Consider the following 24,420-nt stretch of genomic DNA (forward strand, 5'->3'; position numbering starts at 1 on the left):
CGTCGGCCTAGCGTGCGGAGGACCCGGGTTCGATTCCCGGCCAGGGCACACAGGAGAAGCGCCCATTTGCTTCTCCACCCCTCCGCCGCACTTTCCTCTCTGTCTCTCTCTTCCCCTCCCGCAGCCGAGGCTCCATTGGAGCAAAGATGGCCCGGGCGCTGGGGATGGCTCCTTGGCCTCTGCCCCAGGCGCTAGAGTGGCTCTGGTCGCAATATGGCGACGCCCAGGATGGGCAGAGCATCGCCCCCTGGTGGGCAGAGCGTCGCCCCTGGTGGGCGTACCGGGTGGATCCCGGTCGGGCGCATGCGGGAGTCTGTCTGACTGTCTCTCCCTGTTTCCAGCTTCAGAAAAATGAAAAAAAAAAAAAAAAATGTTTTTGGGCCTGACCAGCTGGTGGTGCAGTAGATAGAGTGTCAGACTGGGATGCGGAGGACCCAGGTTCAAGACTCCGAGGTTGCCAGCTTGAGCGTGGGCTCATCTGGTTTGAGCAAAGCTCACCAGCTTGGACCCAAGGTCGCTGGCTCGAGCAAGGGGTTACTCGGTCTGCTGTAGCCCCACGGTCAAGGCACATATGAGAAAGCAATCAATGAACAACTAAGGTGTCACAACGAATAACTAATGATTGATGCTTCTCATTTCTCTCCGTTCCTGTCTGTCTGTCCCTATCTATCCCACTCTCTGTCTCTGTAAAAAAAAAAAAAAAAAAAAAATGTTTTTGGTTTTTTTTTGTATTTTTCCGAAGCTGGAAATGGGGAGAGACAGTCAGACAGACTCCCACATGCGCCCGACCGGGATCCACCCGGCACGCCCACCAGGGGTGATGCTCTGCCCACCAGGGGGCGATGCTCTGCCCCTCCGGGGCGTCGCTCTGCCGCGACCAGAGCCACTCTAGCGCCCGGGCCATCTTTGCTCCAATGGAGCCTTGGCTGCGGGAGGGGAAAAGAGAGACAGAGAGGAAGGAGGGGGGGGGGGTGGAGAAGCAGATGGGCGCTTCTCCTATGTGCCCTGGCCGGGAATCGAACCCGGGTCCCCCGCACACCAGGCCGACGCTCTACCGCTGAGCCAACCGGCCAGGGCAAAAATGTTTTTAATGTCAGAATAAATTTAATTTTGTTGTACTTATTTTGTTTAATTACCATAAAAGCATGCTTGGACTTTATATTTTTTCTTTAATATTTGACTTAATCATTATAACATATTTCTCAAATTTGTACATAGTGTGCCTACAATTATTTCAAAACGTTTGAGAACCACTGGCCTAGGGCGTGGGCCACACCTTGGCCCTCTCCGTGGGTGGGCCTGGGGTGCCCCGGGGCACAGGGGTCTGAGCGCCTGTCCCTGCCTTTCAGGAGCGGAAGCTGCACATCTACGTGTGGTACTGCCAGAACAAGCCGCGCTCCGAGTACATCGTCGCCGAGTACGACGCCTACTTCGAAGTAAGCCGCTCGGCCCTGCTGCCTGGGGCGGGGGAGGGAAGGCAGGCCAGGGCAGCCACGTTCAGAAACACCACCCGCCTCCATCCACAGGTGGCCCCACACAGCACTGATGGCCCCTTCAGGACAGGAATAGCTGCCTCCATGCAGCCATTAGCTTCGTAGCTAAATTCTCATGAGCCCCTCAGCTTGAGAGGCGCTGAGGTGGCCAGGTGTGTGGATTGCTCTAGAGCCTCCGTGTGCAGGGTGACCGTGACACAGAGCCTGCCTCCGAAGCTCCGCTCCCCCTCCCCTGGCCCGGGGCAGACTGCCCACACCTGCCCTCCCCAGCCCCTGCAGACTGCCCACTGAGGACCCTCCACCTTGTGAAGCTGCTTGCAGTCACCTCAGAGCCTGCTTCCGTTCCCGGAGGCTCGGCCAAGCACCTCAGAGTGTTGGCTCTGCCCCAGCCTGGAAGTGTGTATCTTGCTGGAGGAGAGGCAGCCATCCCTGGGGAAGAGCCTTGCCTGGAGTGTTTGCAGGTCTGGGTAGAGGACCCCAGGCTTGTTGTGTCCTAGGGGAAGCCCTTCATTCCCGACTGGGCCCTGGAGCAGCTGAGAGAACAGAGAACCCATCCCTGCTTGTCCCCCAGGACTGCGGTGAGGACACGGGATGAAAAGTGATTGACATGTAGAAGGTGATCATGTGTGTTATATATTATTAATAGCAAATTAGCAGTTTAGGCAAGTCTACCTCTCAGGTGGTTTGAAGATTCTAAAACTTGATTGGCAGACCCAAAGGCCTGCCTTCCTTGCCCTAGACCCTGATCCAGAGCAACCCGACCTGATTCTTTGGGCCTTTTTTTCCTAACATAGTTCCCTTGTGTTTCAGGAGGTGAAACAGGAGATAAACCAGAGGCTGACGCTTAGCGACTTTCTTATCAAGCCCATTCAGAGAATAACAAAGTATCAGCTGCTCCTCAAGGTAAGAGCTGTGAGGCTCAGTCAGGGCCAGAGACGGGTCCTCAGGGGCTCCGAGTTGGCGAGCGGGCTGCTTGACGCTCTGTCTCCACCACACTATTCCTGTGGGTGTCTGCTGGTGACTTGTGTCAGCTTGGCCCCAGATAAATTGTATGCTTCTTGTTCTCGCCTTTAAGGTTGGTTAATTCATTTCCTTTTTTCGGTTTCTTATTTTGTCACCATCACTAACTTGGTGCCTTTAAAAAATAAAAAATAATAAGAGCATAAAACCAGTGGAATACAAGGAAAAAGGAGAGGAAAGGCCCTAGAAACCTTAGATGGGAATAACTAAAATTTGATAGTATTCTACTTTTTTTTTTCTCTTATGAGCAAGAGAAAAACAGACAGACAGGAAAGGAAGCAGATGAGAAGCGTTAACTTATAGTTGTGGCACCTTAGTTGTCTATAAATTGCTTTCCCGCACGTGCCCTGATCGGAGGGCTCTAGCCAAGCCAGTGACCCCATCGCCCCCACCCCCTGCTCAGACCAGCGACCGTGGAGTCATGTCTATGATCCCTGATCCCCATGCTCAAGCTGGATGAGCCTGCCCCCAAGCCACAACCTCGGGGCTTTGAACCCGGGTCCCCGGTATCCCGGGTCCACTGCATCACCGCCGGGTCAAGCCATGTTCTACCTTTTTTTTTTTTTTGCATTTTTCTGAAGCTGGAAACAGGGAGAGACAGTCAGACAGACTCCCGCATGCGCCCGACCGGGATCCACCCGGCACGCCCACCATGGGGTGACGCTCTGCCCACCAGGGGGCGATGCTCTGCCCATCCTGGGCGTCGCCATGTTGCGACCAGAGCCACTCTAGCGCCTGAGGCAGAGGCCACAGAGCCATCCCCAGCGCCCGGGCCATCTTTGCTCCAATGGAGCCTTGGCTGCGGGAGGGGAAGAGAGAGACAGAGAGGAAGGCGCGGCGGAGGGGTCGAGAAGCAAATGGGCGCTTCTCCTGTATGCCCTGGCCGGGAATCGAACCCGGGTCCTCCGCACGCTAGGCCGACGCTCCTCCACTGAGCCAACCAGCCAGGGCCGTCTACTTTTCTTAATAGTTTGATTTGGTTTGTCTTATAGAAATAGGAGGTCATGAAGAAGGGTTTAACTTCCCTTTCTCCCATCCCTTCTTCTCATAATCCCCTTTTCTTCTCTACTCACAACTTTCCCTCTCCCCTCCTTCCCTTCCTCTCTCCCTTTTCTCATAGTTTTGAATCTTCGACTATTTGGTTATTTTCACTGTGATGTACGAACATTATGACGCATAAACTTTACATCTCAGCCACCTCAAAGCGTTGCCATCGCTGTTGGGAGGGAAAGTCTTCTGTGGGTTATCGTGGTGTTTATGATACTAGGTTTTTTATAGCGCTCTAACTATTCTCCTAACTGGTCTCACCCTCCCCGCACCCTTCCCTGCTTCCCCAACATGCTAGGACTTCCTGAGATACAGCGAGAAGGCTGGTTTGGAGTGTTCAGATATCGAGGTGAGAGTTTTCTGCTTGTAATGCTGACTGTCTTAGGGACACTTAGTGGATGCCATCTGTCTCTAAAGGGGAAAGGTTATCCCTGGTTGACTGAGGGTCCAGGCTGACTCCTTTCAGCCAGCATCTGTTCAGCGGGGTGAGGACTAGTGAGGATGGAAGACTACAGCGAGTGTTTCTCTAGAACTCGAGAATTCTGCCCTGGGCCAGCTCGGAGCTTCGCCCCAGTGGTAATCTCCTTGTGGCTCCCGGTGACATGTGGTGGAAAGAGGGTGTCTGAGCCCACCAACATCCTTCATAGCCTGGGCATTCCAATGTGCGATTGTATCCCTGAGTCCAGGCAATATTGGAGGCTAACTATGTCTAAAATATTCCATTTTCACCCCCTCTTGTGCCCCCAAGGATTACTCCTTAGCTGAAGTCCTTTGAGACAATGTCACCAGGGGGGATTAGTTTAAGCCAGAGAGGCCACAGACCATTCTGGCAGGTTATTTCGGGTTAAAAGCCATTGTTTCACCAGCCAGGCTAAGCTGTTGCTTGGGCAGCTAGGAAGCACCAGAGAGGACATACAAGAAGGAAAGGGAATTGACAGCTGCGAGTGGGAAGATAGGAGGCGGCTGGGTGGGTGGCAGTCCCCCGCATGTGGTCACTGACTCCTGTGGAGCCCCTGCACTGATGACCAGCACCCCCACCTGGAGCACACCGTCCCACAGTCCTCTAAGAGTGGGCAGCAGGGACCAGTGTCCTCTCCCAGAATGAAGGAACTGACAGGTGGTCCCTGCCTTCCAGCCTAAAAGTTCCCCCTCCTGAGCTGCTGTTGTTCTTTCCTGCAGAAAGCAGTGGAGTTAATGTGCCTCGTTCCAAAGCGCTGCAACGACATGATGAATCTGGGGCGGCTGCAGGGCTTTGAGGTGAGCTCTCCCCCTCTCCCTCCTCTGGGCAGCCGGAGCCCAGGCCGAGGTGCTTCCCTCCGACTTCCTGTGCCCGCCTCCTCTGCCGCCTGCACTCACCACCTGCTCCTTTGTGCCTGGCCCCTCGCTTCACAGGCCTAGCGGATACATCTCTTTAGGATGTCCAGTGATGGGGCAATTTAGAAAGTTACAGAGCACTCGACCAAGCTGGAGTCAGAATTCCAAGAAGGTTGGAAAGTCCGCAAATTTTTTATAACTGGACCTGCCAATGACCTCTTTCCTCTTCTTTCTTGCTCGAGAAATTCTGGCTGTGTGATGCGAAGAGAACCAGTGGGGAAGTGGAACGCTTTTTTGAGAGAGTGGTTCTAGCAAACAGGTCTATACAGTGGCTGGCTTTTCGGTTAAATGAAGATTTAGAGCTCTAAAACACCAAAGCGCACATTTCTATTCTGTTCTCAGAAAAGAAGAACCAGATTTTAGGAGAAACAACTAGTTGCTCCCAAGAATTTTTTTTTCTTTTCAGAGAGAGGGGAGAGAGAGAAAGGGGGGAGGAATGGGAAGCATCAACTCTAGTTGTTTCTTGTATGTGCCTTGACCAGGCCACTGGGGTTTTGAACCAGCGACCTTAGTGTTCAGGTTGATGCTTTACACGCTGCGCCACCACAGGTCAGGCAGGATTGTGGTTTCAATTGATGGACTAGTGCACTAGGGCTGCCGTGACAAAACACCCTAGACAGGGTGGCTTCAACAGCAGACACCGATCACCTCACATTTCTAGAAGGTAGAAGTCCAAAATCCAGGTCCAGGCCAGGGTTGGTCCCCCTGAGGGCTGCAAGGAAAGGTCTGCTCAGGCCCCTCTCCTCGGCTCGGGGGTGACGTGGCCTTCCTCACGTTCGCATGGACTCTGCACCCCTCCTGTGTCTTTACCTCATCTTCCCTCTGGGTCAGATTGCCTCCCTTTATAGGGACACCAGTCATCCTCACTGAGGGGTCACTGTAATGGCCTCGCTTTAACTTTGTAAGGACTCCATCTCCCAATAAGATCACATTCTGAAGTGCTGGGGTTTAAGATGTCAACGTATGAATTGTAGGGAAATACAATTCCACCCATAACAGTGAGCCTTTAAAGAGCAAACTGAGCCCTGATTGGTTGGCTCAGCAGTGGAGCTTGTGCCCCGTGTGTGGAAGTCCTGGGTTCAATTCCCAGTCAGGGCACACAGGAAAAGCAACCATCTCTCCCCATTCCCCCCCCCCTTTCCCTCCCATAGTCATGGCTCAAAATGGTTCAAGCAAGTTGGCCCCAGGCACTGAAGATGACTCCATGGACTTGCCTCAGGCACTGAAATAGCTCAGTTGCTGAGCAACAGAGCAGGGGCCTCAGATGGGCAGAGCATTGCCCTGTAGGGGGTTTGCCAGGTGGATTCCAGTCAGGGCACATGCGAAAGTCTGTCTCTCTGCCTCTCAATTTTTTTAAAAAAAAAGAAAAGAGCAAATTGATTTTTCTAACTTAAACTTAATAAGTGGCTGTTATTTGTTTATATCCAAATCTCATATATTAACTCAGTGGTAGTCAACCTGGTCCCTACCACCCACTAGTGGGCGTTCCAGCTTTCATGGTGGGCGGTACGGAGCAACCAAAGTATAAATAAAAAGTTAGGTTTAACTATAGTAAGTTGTTTTATAAAGATTTATTCTGCCAAACTTAGTGGAAATCTGACATAAAGTACTTGATAAGTAATTATTATTATTATATGTTTTAACTTGCTATAACTCTGCTTTATAAATTTTATAAAGTAAAGTTACTTCCCTACTTTATAAATCACCGCTACTGTGGAAACGGTGGGCGGTTAGAAAATGTTACTACTAACAGAGATACAAAAGTGGGCGGTAGGTATAAAAAGGTTGATTGCCCCTGCATTAACTAAACATAATCTGTTTTGAATGTCAGTGAAATTGGAACTGACACAATTATTGACTGGTGCGTAGCTGTTGTTGATTGAGCCCCTTAGAGAAAGATGTGAATCGTCTTTTTCCCAGTAATCCCGCAACCTGAGATTTTATTATTCCTTTTTGGAGAAAAGAGATTCCTGAAAGTTGACATAATTCAGAAAGTAATAGGCTTTTTGTTTTTGTGGGGATTTTTTCTGGCTAAATTGAAAGAGGTAGGCTAGAATAGATAGAAGGCAGACTGACCGTAAGTAAATTTAGGAGCTGCTATATTCAGGTTCGGGTTCTTGAGTTTAATTCATGGTGTTCTTGAGACATTGTCTTTTTTCTTCCTTGCCCTTCTAGCCCATCTTGGTGTCTCTGGCTGATTTCCATTGCTTTGTTGTGAGCAGGAAGTAGGCGGTGGGTCTTCTTCGCTTTTCTTTTTCATAGGTTCCCGGTTCTCCACGGGAGACCGGAGGCAGGAGAGGAGGCAGGCTCACGCAGCGAAACACACTGATTTCTCACACGGCGTTTCTTTAGTCACACTAGATGAAGTTTTTATACTTTTTCCCTTGGAGGTATGCCAGATCTGAGGCTATTCTGAACAAGGCAAGTAATTCCTTTGCTCTTAAACCTTGATGTCCCCATGTATTCTGAACAGGAGTCTGGCTTGACTTGCTCTTGGTCTCTGGAGGAATTGACCACTGATAAGAGGCGCAACATCTGATTTGCTGCCTGATTCAAATCAGATTTCACAAGAACTGGGTTGTGCGTGTGCATGTCCACAGGAGGCCTCATGCTGAGTGTTTGATGATGATGATGATGATGATGATGATGATGGTGTGTGTGTGTGTGTGTGTGTGACAGAGACAGAGATAGGGACAGACAGGAAGGGAGAGAAATGAGAAACATCAATTCTTTGTTGTGGCACCTTAGTTGTTCACTGATTGCTTTCTCATATGTGCCTTGACCAGAGTGGGCTACAGCAGACGGAGTGATCCCTTACTCAAGCCAGTGACCTTGGGCTCAAGCTGGTGAGCTTTGCTCAAACCAGATGAGCCCACGCTCAAGCCAGCGACCTCAGGGTTTCGAACCTGGGTCCTTCCGCATCCCAGTCCGACGCTCTATCCACTGCGCCACCGCCTGGTCAGGCTGCTGCTGATTTTCTCTTTTAAATCAAATACTACCATCTCACTTTTTCCTAAGCCCCAGAGAATCTGCTTTGCATTTCTTCAGCTAATTGTGAAGGTCCATGAACGTATTGCCATTTCTTCTGAAGTCCGTGGCTCTGGGCTGGGGAGAAGGCTGCCCTTCACTTAGATTCCCTCCCTTGGAAACCCTCTAGCTTTCTCTTCAGCCTTGGCAGCATTGTCACTCATGGGTCAGGCTGCTTATAAAATATTAACAGAGCTTATAGAACTTCCCTGGCTAGCTGGTCACTGGCTTAATATTAACTTTGGGCCAGGGTAGAGATAAGCCTGTTTGGCTGCTGACCTTGACAGTGGGGAGCCATGATCCAAGCAGAGCGAAGGTGTTTCCCAGGAACATGAAAGAAAAAAGTCCTGTGTGCTGGGTAACGTTTGGAATATGGTATCATGTGCAGAGAATGGCCCCTGTTTGCATTAAAGGATAGAAGTTGTCACCTGAGAGCATGGTTCAGAGGAGGCCCCCTGGCTGCTGTGTCAGATGTCGGCATCTTCTTTGGCAGATCAGCAGGAAGAGCGAGAGTCTTCCATAGCATCTGTGAGGACTTGCAGGGTGGAGCCCTGTTTCCTTGGAAGATGTGAAGATGTCTCTGAAAATCTGGTCAGAAACTGGCAAGCCAACCGGCTCTACCTCCTAGGCCGAGTGTCAGTTGGCTTGGTAGCTGGAGGCATTTTATGAAGGATCACAGCACCCGGAATAATATCTACTAGCTTATAAAATATGGGCACCTAGTCTGGTGTCCCAACTTTACCTGTTGCTCTGTTGCAGGAGACTCAGACTTCAGAATTTCCTCCACTTTGAAATAATAGGAGAAAAAGGGGCCCAACCACTCAGATCATTTGTGGTCCTGCCTACATCACTTCTTTTGGCCACAGTTAGTCTAGGTTCATGGCCACAAGAGGACGTGTGTCCTTGGCCCATGCTACAAGGGAGCCAGGCAGGCGTGCTTCTCAGAGTTCCAAGGACAGAAAGGCCATTTTTAGCTCCAAATATCACTTACTTTCTGTTCACTTTTTAATAAAATACAAAAAGAGCCAAAATAATATTTGATAATATCTGAACATCTTTTTAGGTAATACTCCTTCTTCCTGGCTTTTTCCTATAGCTGCTTTTTTTTTCTTTAGAGAAAGAGACAATAAGGGGGAGAAAGAGGGAGGAGCGAGAGTGAGAAGCATCAACTTGTAGTTGTATCACTTTGGTTGTTCATTGATTGCTTCTTGTGTGTGCCTTGACTGGGGGGCTCAAGCAGAGCCAGTGACCCCTTGCTCAAACCAGCAACCTTTGGGTTCAAACCAGCACTTGATCCCATGCTCAAACTGGCGAGCCCACGCTCAAGCCGGCGACCTTGGGGTTTTGAACCAGGGACCTCAGCATCCTGGGTCAACACTGTATCCACTGCGCCACCACAGGTCGGGCTGAAGCTGCTTCTTAGTAGTCCCATAGCCTTCTTTCCCTTTCCCTCCAGGCCCTAGATGAATGCCCTAGATCAGGGGTCCCCAAACTACGGCCCGCGGGCCGCATGCAGCCCCCTGAGGCCATTTATCTGGCCCCCACCGCACTTCCGGAAGGAGCACCTCTTTCATTGGTGGTCAGTGAGAGGAGCACATTGACCATCTCATTAGCCAAAAGCAGGCCCATAGTTCCCATTGAAATACTGGTCAGTTTGTTGATTTAAATTGACTTTTCTTTATTGTAAATATTGTATTTGTTCCCGTTTTGTTTTTTTACTTTAAAATAAGATATGTGCAGTGTGCATAGGGATTTGTTCATAGTTTTTTTTATAGTCTGGCCCTCCAACGGTCTGAGGGACAGTGAACTGGCCCCCTGTGTAAAAAGTTTGGAGACCCCTGCCCTAGATGAATGGGTGAGTCCACACTCAGTCTCTTACTAGAGCCCAGAGGGGTTTGGCATCAGCTCTGCGGTCCATGTCCCCAGAGGGGAGAATCTGTGTCTCTAGAGGGCTGCAGTGTCTCCCTGTGTTCACTTAGCCTCACCCAGCCCTTCCTCCTGCCAGGGCACCCTGACCGCTCAGGGCAAGCTGCTACAACAGGACACGTTCTATGTGATCGAGCTGGATGCAGGCATGCAGTCCCGGACCAAGGAGAGGCGCGTGTTCCTCTTTGAGCAAATCGTCATCTTCAGTGAACTGCTCAGGAAGGGATCTCTCACCCCAGGATACATGTTCAAAAGGAGCATCAAGGTGAGGGTCCAGTAGGCAGGCAAGGTGACGAGGGGGAGCCGGGCTTGGAGGAGCTGCCCCCTAAGACCCGCGCTGCAGGGGGTGAGGGTGCTGACCATGGAGACCCTTCAGCCTGACACCGGCCAGGGAGGTGGAGCGTCTGAGGAAACGTAGTGGAGTATCTGTGAGGAAATGTAGTGGAGTATCTGTGAGGAAATGTAGTGGAGTATCTGTGAGGAAACGTAGTGGAGTATCTGTGAGGAAACGTAGTGGAGTATCTGTGAGGAAACGTGGCAGCCTGAGTGCAGGGCTCCCTGCAGGCTCTCTGGGATCACGCCATTCGCTCACAGACAGAGATCTAAATATTTAGCTAGGGGATCCTGGGAAGAATTTTGGAAACAGCTCCTGAAATAAAAACGTGGAGGAACTGTGCTATGTTGTTGATTTTTATTAAACCATTTAAATATGGAAAGGATTGACTTGGTGTCTTCCAGATGAATTACTTGGTCTTGGAGGAGAACGTGGACAGTGACCCCTGCAAGTTTGCGCTCATGAACAGGGAAACTTCGGAGAGGGTCATTCTGCAAGCTGCCAATGCTGATATCCAGCAGGCCTGGGTGCAGGACATCAATCAAGTCTTAGAAACACAGCGAGACTTCTTAAACGGTGGGTACTGGGCCTGGCTTCTAGCAAGGCGGTTTTATGGAACTCCACACCTCTGAACTTTGTTAGGTCTAGGCTCCTGGTGAGTTATGAGGACAGATCACATTTTCATGGAGTTCAACTTTGTAGTTCAGAAACACTTTTAGAATTTCTGTGAACCTGAGTGTACTAGTGGAACAGATGGAGCATTATGAAGAAGCCTCATCTTTCAAAGGAAGGTATATTCCCTTATAGCCCACATATGAGCACATGCCTCGTGGCCACCATTACCAGCTGGTAATAATTGGGGAAAAGGTCTTAGATGAACACATCTTTTTTCTCTTAGGGGCCCACTATCAATGACATGAGTCTTCCCGCTTGGTGGCTAATCATTGTACTCTCATGGTTCTCTAGTGTCATCTAGACAACTGGGAATTTGACAGATCAGTTTAAATGTCCCTTCTGCTCCCAACGGTGTGAGAGCCTGAATAAGTCCCCTCTTCCAATAAGAGGTGATTACACTAAAAATTTCAGCAATACCTTGGAACTTACTAGAACAAATGAGTTATAAAGAGAATGGAGCTCTCTCTGCCTGACCAGGCAGTGGCGCAGTGGATAGAGCATCGGACCAGGACACGGAAGACCCAGGTTCGAGACCCCGAGGTCACCAGCTTGAGCGCAGCTCATCTGGTTTGAGCAAAGCTCACCAGCTGGACCCAAGGTCGCTGGCTCGAGCAAGGGGTTATTCGGTCTGCTGTAGCCCCACAGTCAAGGCACATATGAGAAAGCAATCAATGAGCAACTAAGATGTCGCAACGAAATACTAATGATTGATGCTTCTCATCTCTCCGTTCTTGTCTGTCTGTCCCTATCTATCCCTTTCTCTCTGACTCTTTCTCTGTCTCTTAAAAAAAAAGAGAGAGAGAGAGAGAGAATAGAGCTCTCGGTGGGCCCTGCAGGAGTCCCCTAATGGGATCTGTGAACTGAAATGAAATGGAGTCACTACCTTACTTACATCTCTTTGTTTGTTTTTCCTGCTGGGATGTTGTTCACACTGAGCTTGGCGTGGGAAAGGAAGTGCACAGTGTTACACTAGGGGTGATCTGTGCAGTTGATGAGCTCAGAAGTCTCTCTGAGCAGAAATGGAGCTTGAAGTTGAAGGCAAGATGTAACCAGTAACAAAGCAAACCTGGAGACTCAGCAAGCCCATAGGCTGTGTGTGTGCAGGCACAGTCATACACACACACACACACACACACACACGCACACACGCACACACATGCTCGTGCCCGCCCTCCACTGTGTCACCTCTTCTTGCCTGGACTACAATATGCACTCTTTTGAATGGTGCACATAGAGCATTTGTTGGCTGTCCAGCATGGAGCTGAATGCTATGGGGAAGAGTCCAGGTAGCATACTAGTTGAGGACCTTGGCAAGTCAGAACGTTTCTCTGGGCCTCAGTTGACTTATTCTGTAAAAAGGAGAAGCAATGTGCCCCGCCCACATGGGCATGCGCTGTGCTGTACCAGCAGGCCTGGAAACAGGAGAACAAGACATGCTTCCCTACGGCATCGACTTGACTCTAGATAGAGTGTTAACACATTGTGTGTGTGTGTGTTTTAAAAACAAAATAAATTATATAGCAGGATGCCATGACTTCAAAATAGAACATGAGACTTCAAAGCAGTTTCACACTTTCAGAAAGTATTTTTGGGTCATGCTCCTTGGTTTTCCCAACTGTAGAATAGTTTGAGGAACAGTAAAACTAAATGAAGTGATCTCTAGGGTTTTTTCTCATTCTAAAAAGTCTAAAACACCAGCCCAGCCTTGAGGGAAAGTAATGAAAGTTGTATGTAATTTACAGTGTCTGAATGTACAACTTTGGATTAACACTTATGTTGATAAAGTAATGTTATGCAAAAATATGTGCCTATATAAAATGCTTTCTTAAATTTCACTCTATCAGGAATTTCTGATAGACTCTAAGCAGAAATGAGGTTTACAAGTTTGTCAATTCAGGACAAAATAAAAATAAGGTAGAACAATATATTAAAACCAGAAATAATTGAAATAACAAAAATGGCTGTGCTGGGCCCCATGCCAAACATTCCACATGTGAGATCACATTTAATCCTCACATCAACATGGAAAGGTAAATACTCTCATCATATGTTTTTTGAGGTGAGGAAGAAGAGGCTCAGAGAAGCTAAGAAACTTGTCCAAAGTCACAAAAACAAGGACTTGAACCCAGAACAGCACAAGTTAAAATTAGGCTCTTAAACCACAAAACTGCAGTATTGTGCTAGTGGTAGAACATACATTCATATATGAGCTCCCTTGCAAATAGAGCAAGGAAAGAAACGGCATCCAGCATAAGACACTGTATCTATCAGCCGGAAACAAACTCTGTCAGTTGATGCACAGCTTTCCTGGTCCCAAGACCGAAGTTATTCAAATTGAGGCTGGTGGAAGAACACAGGCTCTCTGTGGCTTATTTAAGAATACAGACTATATTCAAACACTTGAGCACCATGGTTACATCTAATCAGTTAATATTATCAGTTGCATATAGTGAGTGATAGATATTGCTTCAGGAAGTCAGTTTGACAAGCCCTGTTTCACAGCTCTTTGCTATCTACCTAAAACTTAGAACTGCATTCCCTTGCATAGTCAATGATTCAGACTTTTACATGGTTCCAAAAGACCTTTTTTGAATTTTAGTGGTTTAGGAAGCTATTGCTGGACTAGGTTAGCAATACCTCAGCAGTTAATGCCTACAGAACACTGTCCAGGGAGGAAGGCTAGGCTCCGGCAGAAACCTGCTCTCTGTTCTGACACTCTCAAGAGACAAGGATGCGATGATGAACCAGGGCTGGGTTTCTCACAGAGACATGTGCAGGCATCTCAGAGCCCATCCTCTCTTCCTGAGACCTTAAGTAGACAGGAAGTGTGACCCATGTTAGTCCCGTTGAGGTACGTTCCGATCACTATAGAAATGTCCTTATCGTTGAAAGTTCTCTGAGCCCCAGCTGTTAACCCACTTAAGTATTTGTTACAATGAATACAGATAAAACCCAACATCATCAGGCCAGCCTTTGGAGCCATTATTATAGACTTTGACCTGTCTGGTTTTTGCCTAGCCATATCTCTTTAAAATTCAGACCTTGGAACTTTTATTTTAAACTCAGTAAAACGAAGCTCACGTCTTTCCTTTCAAATCAGTCTTTCCTCTGTCTCCTTGACAGCCATCCTCCCAGTCCCCAAACCTCAGTGACCCTTGGTTCTCACCTTCTCTTCCCACCGAGGCCGGGTCGGAGTCTGGTCTGCCTCCGGAGCACCTGACACACCGCCCCCCTCCCACATTCCCACTGACTCTGCTCTGGCCGGGTGTCTCGCTTGTTACTCTCCAGTGGCCTCCCAGTCTCTCCTCCCAACGGCTATGAGGATGATGTTCTTCAAGTGTGGCTCTGGCGATAGAACCTGAATTTAAAATGTTCCAAGTTCATTGAATCCCATCACATTTCATGATCTTCAGAATTAAGTCCAAACTCATTAGCCTGGGCTTTCTAGATCTTTCACGCCATGGCACCTGCAGCCTCCCCTACCTGTCTCATCTCTTCTTCTTCCACAGAGACCCGGGGCCCTGTGCTCCACGTCACCTGACTCCAGCCGGTTCCCCAGACACCCGTCACACATGCTTCCTTCCTGCGGGGTCTGCGTGTCAGAGCGGGCAGCCGGCCCTCTTCTGTGCCTATAGCCACCACCTATACGTGTCCCCACCTGCACACGTATTGCAGAGCCTCTCTCCTTTTGCACGACTCTTTGCACCTCATGTATGACGACTCTTTGGGCTTTATCTTTTCATTATTCAAGTAGGTTCCTTAGTTCTCACAGTAGATTAAAAGTTCCTAAAAAAGAAGGGTAGTGTCTTCCTCATGTACCCCCACTATGCCTGGCTCAGAGCCTATGCATAAGAAGCCTCCACTCCCGTAGGATTCAGACCTCAGAGTAACCACCCGCTCTTGCCTGCAGCACTACAGTCGCCTATTGAGTATCAGCGGAAGGAAAGGAGCGGGGTGAGGTCCCAGCCTGCCAGGGTGCCCCATGCCAGTCCCAGGCCCTACTCCTCTGTCCCCGTGGGCTCTGAGAAGCCGCCAAAGGGCTCCAGCTATAACCCGCCTCTGCCACCCCTGAAGATATCTACCTCCAATGGCAGTCCAGGGTTTGACTACCACCAGCCTGGGGACAAGTTTGAGGCCAGCAAGGTAAGTGACAGCCCATTATTCCTATCCTTAACACTCTGAGATGGCCTCAGGGCTCACTTTGGGAAGTAGGTCTTCATGTTGATGGTTTTGGCAGGAACACCCACTGGATACAGACTAGTCTCAATTTTTTTTCTCTCTCTTCCCTGTAATCTGAGTGTGTTAGACCAGTTCCCTCTGGCTCCGACATTCATTGTTCAAGGGCTATTGTCATCTGCAGAAACTGTACAAATACAAGGTATTATTGTAGTAGCAGTTATGGAAACAGGTGATTTATATCAAATAGAGTAGTTCATCTAAAAGTCACAGTGCTGGTGTTTGACATTTTAAAGAGATTGCCTTCTGATGAGCTGCCCGAGGGAGCTCACGTGTGGCGAGGAGAAGTCACTTGTGTGTGTGCATGTGTGAGAGAGAATGGGGCAGCCCGCCTTAGATTAAACATTTATCGTTGATAATCCATCATTCAAACATCACCTTGAGGATAGCCACAGACTTACCTGCAGACCTAGTCTGCACAGTTTTGATTCTACTAGGTAGTAGGAACAAGAGAACAAACTGGGAGAAGTGCTTAATTAGAAATTAGGTCATCTGGTTTACGTTCTGAATTCTGCAACTCATTTGCTGTAGAACCTCAGCAAGTTAGCTCATCAAATTAGGCCTCAGTTTCCTCTAGAACTCAGTGGATTTGTGAATAGGAACATCTACATTTTGACCTACATGTTCTGATTTTATACTTTTATCTTTTTTATCCAAATTATTAGATAATACTGATTTTTTAAAATTAAAAATGTCCAAGTTCAGTTCTGTAGCAGAGTAACCATACCGACCTTTTTCATCACATCACCTGAAAATGATTTTCCACCTTCAAAAGTCCCTGCTCTTTCTTGTGAATAAGTTGAAGTCGCGTGGTCATTTTGCAAACTCTTTGAAGACTTCCCGGCTCGCACATGCTCTGTGAGGCAGCCAGGCCTCCCTGGGAGTTAGGGGTCTGTCTGGAAACAGGGTGTCACGCCCTGTGAGAAGGCCATGGAGGCAGGGCCTCTGTGTAAATGAGAACAGGGGAGCCTGGAGTAGGTCTGTTCCCACAGGAGGTGGGTCAGGCTAGGTCTCTACTTGGTCTTTGAATTGGACAAAGCAAATGTCTCATTGTTACTCTTGTCTCAGGGAGGTTCAGAATGTACATACAGTCTGACCAATCCTTTTTCAAAAGGAAGAAAAATTGTAGCAAAGGATCTGTGTTCTTTTTCACTGGGGGTTATGACCCCTACTTGACCTTTGCCCTGACCTCACTTTGCCCAGGTGCTCATGTATCCCTGTGTCAGTACCACGCTTTTCCTTCCATTAATCAGAGGCAGGAAGGTTGTGTGCAGGGGAGGGGCTTCCAGGTGGAAGGTCTGTTTGCGCCTTTACTAAAGCCAGGAGGCATCTCTATCTAGTCCCCCGTAACCGTGGTTACGTAGTGTATGAAACAAGAGCGTATTTATGAATATAATGCCACTACTCAACAGAATCTTCTGCTGCTGTCTCCCCTGCTAGGGGGAGGTTTGGCTTGTACCCACCCGTAGGGTGCAGAGCAGGCCCGTGTGAACCAGCCTTCTTGCATCTGGGTCCCTCTCGCCCTGTCTCCCAGCAGAGTGACCTGGGAGGCTGCAACGGGACCTCCTCCATGAGCGTGATCAAAGATTACTATGCACTGAAGGAGAACGAAATCTGTGTGAGCCAAGGTGAGGTGGTCCAGGTCCTGGCCGTCAACCAGCAGAACATGTGCCTGGTGTACCAGCCCGCCAGCGACCACGCGCCCGCCGCCGAGGGCTGGGTCCCGGGCGGCGTCCTGGCGCCCCTCACCAAAGCCGCCGCGGCCGAAAATAGTGACGGGAGCATCAAGTAAGTGCCTCGTTGGCTTCCCCGGGAGAGGAGTATGTGGATTAAAAAAAAAAAAAATTCCAAAACAAAGAACACAAAAATGCAAACACACGGTAGGGAATGGCTGCTGCTTAATCTCTACAGTGCACCGGAACCAGTGTCTGAGCGGGAGCCGCGGGCAGCAGGGGCCTCCGGGCCGGATCGTTCTGACTCTGTGTTTTTGTTGCTAGTGGTGGCGGTGGGTTTTCTTTCCTTTTTGTTTATAATTTTTTGTTTATTTCCCCCCTTCTCTGTCCCCTCTCCTTAAGAAAAGAACCCTCCTGAGACCCTAGGTGACAAAAGCAATGCTTCCTTGGCTCCACTTGGCCCACCACAGGATCACTGGACTGGACTTCTATTTATATTGTATTAAGTTACTGATATATATATTTTTTTTGATTGACACCAAAAACTTACCTTAGCACAAATGCCAGACCTGTGCAGGTCAGAGGCCCGCTGCTTCTCCCAGGAGAGAGGGAACTTTTTGGTTGTCCGTGGCAATTCTTCTGTACAGATTGTACCCTTTTTTTTTTTTTTTTAATTTCCCCTCCTCTGTTCCTTTAATATATATATGTTCATGGTAAATTGTAAGATATTTCTTTTCCTTATTTCGGTTGCAAAGACCCTTCGGAACACATTCCTGTATAAAGTATTTTGCACTATTTAAGGAAACCCGTATGGATGAAGTCAGGCTGTGCAATACAACGGAGAGTCACAATGTTCATCATTGCACCTGTAATGTAACTAATAATTTTAAATGTACTATTTTAAATATGTAAAATAAATTTTCACCATGAGCATGTTTTAATGAGGTTCAAGACTAGTTGACCCTTTTTCCCCATTTCACTATTCTGGAACTTATACATGTGCAAATGATTTTTTTTTCCTTTCCTTTTCTGTATTTGAAGAGTCGGCTGAATGCATTGGCAGTCTTTCCCTACACGAACCGTTGCTCAAGCTCCAGCCCAGCCTTCCCCTCCAAATAACCCCTGTTGGTTTTCTCTGACCTCTGAGATGAGGAAGGATCCTGACTGGGTGCTACCCAGCTGGGTGACCTTGAGGTGCTGATGTAAACTAATGACTAGAGGAGAGGGAAGTGTTTGGCTTACAACCCCCCCCACCACCCCCCCACACACACACACTGCTTTCTGTGCTGCGTGGTCATCAGGGTCAGAGGTAGAAGGAGCCCCTCCTGTAAGATACCTGAGCAGAGTCACCAACAGACTGTGCTGCTTTAACCCTTCCTGGAGCTCAGGAGATAGCGGTTACTGACCTGTCCTTTCCCTCTAGATAACCACAGGCACAACTGGAAATCAATAGTGCTCCCTAAGGCACAGATAGGCCCAATTCATTTTATTCTAAAGACACTTGGCTTTGGCATCCTTTAAGAAGCCTTGGGAATCAAGGCCCTCAAGGCATTGAAGTTCTTGTTAATCGATGGCCTTACAAAACTATCTCACAGTGATTTGTGATCTAATGATCTAGGGACTGAGCACCTTGTCCTACTTACCTTTGGGTCTTTTGGCCACTTTTTCACACCCTTTTTTGAAAAGAGGGTAGGAGGGATGCCAGGCTGAGCAAGAGAGGTCAGATTCTATACAAACTGGTCATTTTGGTTCCTTGTCAGCTGCTCTTGCTGAAGCATTGGAGGGGGTGGAGCAGAGTGACGACTAACAGTAGTGGTCGTTTATCAGTGAAGGACACTCACCGTACCCTCCCAGGGCCTGCTGTGACCACAGAGGTCGGAGCTAGGGTGATGCCTACTGGGATCGATGTCACTTACACCCTGTTTCCACATCAGTCCCTGAGCTTCTGGCCAAGAGATGGGAGCTCCCCAAACCATGATGATGAGTCCTTCTGGGAAGAAGACCATGAAACGGAGCCTGTCCTGCCCCTTGCGCTACTCTGAGTCTTCCTCCTGAACATTGTAACATTTCTAGTTTCTCACCAAGCGCAGGAATGACCCGGAGGGCTGTAATAAACAGGGAGATGCACCCCCTCGCTCACACACGCACACACTGTGCTGTCTGCCCGGGGGTCTTTGGTAAGGACCTGCTTGACTCAATATTCTCAGAAAGAGTTAGAGACATGGATTTTTTTGGGTAAAGATATAAGATGAAAGTCTTAAGTTAACAGAGTGATATCATCTAAAGTTAGCTTCTGTGACTGGTTCTTGCTCAGATAGAACAAGTGGAGCGAGGAACTCTTCTGCAGAGGGTCCCAGACAACCTGGCTATTTAGGAGCTACAGCTACAAGAGCAGGTCTGGCCAAGAGAGCCCCCCCCCCTTTCTTTTGAGAGAGAAAAATGGGAAGGGAGAGGGATGCGATGCATTAGCTTATAATTGTAGCACTTTAGTTATTTATTGATTGCTTCTCTTATGTGCCTTGACTGGGGGCTCCAGCAGAGCCAGTGACCCCTTGCTCAAGCCAGTGACCTTGGGCTTCAGGCCAGTGACCGTGGGATCATGTCGATGATCCATCCCATGCTCAAGCCAGTGACCCCATGCTCAAGCTGGTAAGCCCGCACTCAAGCTGGCGACCTCGGGGTTTCACACCTGAATCATCAAGCATCACAGGTCGACACTCTGTCTACCGCAGCACCAGTGGTCAGGCAAGAGAGTCTGACCTTTTAAATGAGCCCACTTTCCCAGAAAATTCAAGAACGTTACTTCAATTGTTCTTGTCACTCAGAAGGTTGATTTTTGACCTTGTGTGTTAGTGATAAATATTTTGGGACACCTTCCTCAGAACATCTTCAAATTCCTAACAGATGTGAAATTTTGTAAAGGGGCTGCTATATGTTTTTGGAGTAACCTCCCTCCTCTTAAATCTCATATGCCTCTCTCTCCCTTAACGGAGGCTCTTTTCATTGAGCTCTGGTCTGCACAGGCCTAAACTAGACAAGCGGACACTGAGGGAAGCCAGCCTCACTTACTTCTGACAATATGAGAGCTTCATCCAAACTCTGTGACCACACCTGAGATTGATGATGCCTGTCCAGGGTCACTGATGCTGTGTGTAACTTGGCTTTCAGTGTCTTTGTCTTTTGAGTTCTAACATATCAAGAGCTCTGCTCTGAGCTTCTCTTTACAGGTCTGTAAAGAAGTAGCTCCCAAGCATCTTGTGGGAAGAAAGTAGTTAGGACAGTGTGACAAGGCATTGCCAACCCTTACCTCCCTGAGAGCACATATTGGTTCTTCTCCCAACGGGAAAACTCTAGGATTCTTAATGGTTGACAGAGCCCTATGGTAACACTGAGTGATATAGAGAACACAGGCCAAAAAAAACCCTTTTCTAAACTATCTGGGTAATTGAGTGGTACTCAACTGTTCATTAAGTCAAATGCCCCAGGAAATCCTCTCTGTGCTAGAGTGTTTGGGAGTGGTCACAGCCCAAACACAAATGATGAGATGGAAACCCAAAAGCATCCTTCTAGGTCTCTGTGTCTGGTCCTGGGAAAGTGCCAACAGCTTGGGCACTATAGAATATACTTCTATCTTTCCTGTTATCCCCTCCCTCATCCGTTCTTCCCCTCTCTGCCATACCCTTCAGGAAGGGAATTCCCGTCCTATAAGACCTCATCCATGTTTTATAAAAATTGCCCTCAGTGGAGTTTAATAACCCAGTTCTCACATTTTCCTTAAATGCTACAGTCAATCTTGCACATCTATCAGGAGGGGTCAGAGTTCATCCTCACTCACTTCCCGTTGGAGGTGAGGTCAGCTGCCCACCACCACAGAAGCTGGCTTGCAGGATTGGGGCCTCTGAAGCCGGGGCATGACTGGAGCCCCTCACCCACTGACTCACCCATGGGTGGCAAGCCCACCCACCGCCTCACTCTGCCCTGACCTGCCATTTTGATTGGTGCATTTTTTGGTACAACAGGAAGTCATGTTCATGGCATACTCTACGCATGAGAAAGCGGGCGGAAGTGGAGAACACGGGTAAAAATGAAGCCACAGGGCCTCGTAAACCCAAGGATATTCTGGGCAACAAAGTCTCTGTTAAAGTGAGTAAGGTGTTTGGGAGCGTGTCCCACCTCTCATCTGTCCTCCCCTGCAGCATCCTCACGAGGCAGTCTGGGTGGATGGGGATTGTTTTTCCCGGCGTGGGAACCAGAGGGGAGGTAGTTTAACAGGATTTTGCATGCAAGATCAATTTATTTTTTATTTTTTATTTCTCCTGGCAACTTCGATTCAAATAAGTAAGTATCTCTTTTTTTTATTATTTTATGATTTTATACGGTGCAGATGTTTTATAGCAAAATTATCTGCAGCATTATTCTTTTAGAAATGCAAGGTGCTTGACTCATACTAAAATTCTCAAAGTCGCCCATTCGATATCCCAGATTTGAAAGTACACGCAGGGTAAAGAGATCAGGGGTGCTTTCCAAACCCTCAGCCCTGGGAAGTCTGAGGTCTGGAATTTCAGGGCCGCTCTGTCCGTGGTCAAGTTTCGTTTCTTTTCCCCGGAATTCAGATATCACTGTCAGACCTGTGCGTGGCAGGGAGGGGTGGCACATTGGGGAAGCCCAAGTCACTGCTTTGTAATAACCCTCCTAATACTCAGAACTCACTGGTTCTAAGTTTTGGCTGACCCTTGTATCCTGAAACAAGGTGATCTGTTTCCTTTATACTGTGCCCTCCAAAAAGTGCTGACTCTGGAAAAATAGAAATTAGACCACTGGTGTTTAATTGTGCTATAATGTGTGATTATCCTCCTGGCACGTTTTCCCCTTCCTGAGCAAAATAAGAACAACTGAAACCCATTCTAATGGTCTTCTTGGGGAAAAGAAATTGTATCCTCTCCCTCGCCCTCTGGGAAGGCCCACCTCACAGAAGACCACAGTTTAGACCAGTAACACTCATGCTTCATTCGGTTGCTTCCATTGCCGTTTCCTGTGGGATGAGCAGCTGTGCGTGACCCCAGCCTCCACTCCTGAAAAGAGCATGCTGACACCCTTGGTGGCTCACACCCCTCCTGGGTTTTTCTCTGCCCAGTTCCCATTGCCCATGCTTCTCTAAAGTTCTCCTCTCTCTCTAGCAAAAGCTGCCTGTGTTCTAACTGTGTTCTCTTTCTTCCCCCTTCCTCATGCTGCCCATCAAGGAGACGAACAGTTCCGAGGAGTCAGAGTGTGATGATCTTGACCCTAATACTAGCATGGAGGTAGAAGCAGCTATTCTTGTCCTGTTTCCTACAATGATTGTCTTCTGTACTGTGTTCTGTGACAGTGGCCTTGCTAAAGTGACGAGCCAGTCTAGGACAAACTGTTATGTCAGGGCATCTCTGGGTGTTCCGTCCCAGCTTAAGAAACAAAGAAGCAAACAAGCTTAATTCAGCCCGATGTTGCTAGAAAACTCTACTGAGATATCTTTTTTAAAGCACACACTTCTATTTCTCTTAAATGCTTGCTTGGTGTTTTCTTCTTTGGTGGGTTTGGCTTTCTGTAGAAAATATCCAACCTCATTATTGGAAACTTAGAACACATTTATTTTTTCCCCCATAGAAAACAGCATTATAAAAGAGTGGTTGGTTTCCAGCTAAAAGACAAGAACCCATTAGTTTTAGTTTTTCCCACTTTGGTTTCTCCCTCCCCTCTTTTTCCGCTTTTTCTCTTCCCTGTATCCCCTTTATCTGTTCTTCCAATGAAACCTATTCCTCCCTCAAGACTCCCGCAAAATCATGTTCAAACTATGGTTTAGTGGGGGCCTGGCACCTGGTCACTGTGGTAGCAGATGACATGTAATTGCACTAACTCCAGACCCCGCCTTTGCCCAGCCCCGAGGGCTCCTGGGCCATGGCTGTGCCCACCTTGCAGGAAAAGAAGCCTCCCCTACCCAGAGTCTTAGCAGAGACCTCTCTAGAGACAGACTGAAGCACTGCCTGGGGACATGTCTTACACTCTGAGGTGACGAGGATGTGGGAGTGGGACCAGCCCTTCCACCAACAAGAACACTGAATTGACTTCCATCTCCTCCTGTGCTAGAAACTGGGGTTATAGAAGCAGGACCCTCCCCTGACTGACCAGTGAATGACAGCCATTGTCAGTTCACAAACCCTAGAGAATCTGAGCAAACTTGGAGTTGGGATTCCCTGCCATTTTGTCTTTCAGAGTTTATTGAAATGCTTTTCTCCAAATCTGTGCCTCCTGCTCCAATAATGGATAAAGTTTAGAGGCTTCCTCTAAGTACAAAGTAGAGAATTAAAAAAAAAAAAAAGGAAATCTTTTCCCTTTTATAGACCTAAGCTTTTCACTTAACTAGATGGATTTTTATTATTTTTACTCTAATTTGACCTAATCCCAAAGAAATCCACCACCACATTATGACAACCACCACAAACCCAAGAAAAGACCGTGCTGCCCCAGACGCGGTAAGCCAGCTGTGGAAGGTGCCAATTGAGTTGCGTCGGGCCAGGGACGAGCAGTTGGAAGTGGGAGTTCCGCCAGGACACAATAGTCCCCTGTGGATGTGGGTAAAGCCGCAGAGCTAAATCCGGCTGGTGTGGGCCAGTGCAGTGCTCCGCTGTGGGAAGAAGTGAACGCTGCGTTCGTAGCCTGAATGTATCTCAGAGAAAAGGAAGTGGGGGCAGTTTCTGGCTCTGCTCTCCTTGCATTTCGTAGTTTAGGCGCCAGCTCCCGTGGGGGCCACACCTGTCAGCTGGCAGGTGCCTGGTGGCCCCTGTATCTCCAGCCTAAGTGTTGCTGGCCTGTATCAAGATGTCATCTGCAAGCAGAGGGAGGGGGGAAGCCAGGTGTCTGTGGTCCAGAAGGCCACTTGGGATCTTTTCAGCTCTAGGGGCCTGGGGGTGAGTAGAACCTCACTGCAATGTCCACTGCAGAAGGAAATGGCCCAAGGTGCATCTGAAGAAAGCTGTACTTTAAAGACCTTATTTGAGAAACAGAACAGAGGGCCACCTCTTGAAGGCCTCTCACTGCTAAAGTAGTAGCTTTGGACATCATTACCCGGCTCAGGCTGGTCCCCAACCTCGCCCTTGTCTTCTGAACCTGATTCTTGTCATAGGTATTGTCCCTTGGGGAGCCGTGTCCCTGTGCTCTACTGAGCTGTACCCGCAGTTCTGGTGGCCAGTGCTGGGAGCCCGTGCCCGGAACCCTGGCTGACACCCTGGCCCTGTGCACCACTCCGTGCCAGGTCTGCGACGGCTGAGCCCCGCCCTCCCGATTGCCCGACTTGAGGCCAGCACGTCGCGTCCACTCCTAGCTGTGCATCGGCTGGCATCCAGCCTCCACGTGTCTACACTACCCAAGCATTTTTTACTTTTTCTCAATCGGTGGATTGAAGGGTCCCTCTAAGGAGCCATTTCCTGGGACCCTTGCTTGCATACCTACTGCTGGCTGCCCCCAGAGCTGGCATGCATGTCACCATACAGATAGATATAGATATAGATATGTATGTGTATATATATATGCACATCTTTGAAAGTTAAGAGAAAAAGAGTTACCTCGAACCCTAGGAATCTGA

At 48.5% G+C, this 24,420-nt stretch overlaps 1 protein-coding gene across 25 annotated transcripts in view; it reads left to right on the forward strand.

Annotated features, from left to right (window-relative positions):
- KALRN (kalirin RhoGEF kinase) overlaps positions 1 to 24,420 on the forward strand; it is a 735,103-nt gene that overhangs the window by 670,592 nt on the left and 40,091 nt on the right. For 11 of the 25 annotated variants that reach the window (XM_066240718.1, XM_066240720.1, XM_066240731.1 and 8 more), the window contains 10 exons: positions 1,350 to 1,436; positions 2,304 to 2,396; positions 3,859 to 3,909; positions 4,740 to 4,817; positions 9,967 to 10,152; positions 10,626 to 10,797; positions 14,807 to 15,039; positions 16,667 to 16,920; positions 20,825 to 20,948; positions 22,046 to 22,105. In XM_066240718.1, the coding sequence (XP_066096815.1) occupies positions 1,350 to 1,436; positions 2,304 to 2,396; positions 3,859 to 3,909; positions 4,740 to 4,817; positions 9,967 to 10,152; positions 10,626 to 10,797; positions 14,807 to 15,039; positions 16,667 to 16,920; positions 20,825 to 20,948; positions 22,046 to 22,105 (1,338 nt within the window). Of the gene's footprint in view, positions 1 to 1,349; positions 1,437 to 2,303; positions 2,397 to 3,858; positions 3,910 to 4,739; positions 4,818 to 9,966; positions 10,153 to 10,625; positions 10,798 to 14,806; positions 15,040 to 16,666; positions 17,750 to 20,824; positions 20,949 to 22,045; positions 22,106 to 24,420 lie in introns of those variants that run through there. The other 14 variants (XM_066240722.1, XM_066240719.1, XM_066240723.1 and 11 more) reach the window with 6 other exon arrangements.

The sequence above is a fragment of the Saccopteryx bilineata genome, chromosome 8, assembly GCF_036850765.1.
Source record: "Saccopteryx bilineata isolate mSacBil1 chromosome 8, mSacBil1_pri_phased_curated, whole genome shotgun sequence".
NCBI classification, from domain to species: Eukaryota; Metazoa; Chordata; class Mammalia; order Chiroptera; family Emballonuridae; genus Saccopteryx; species Saccopteryx bilineata.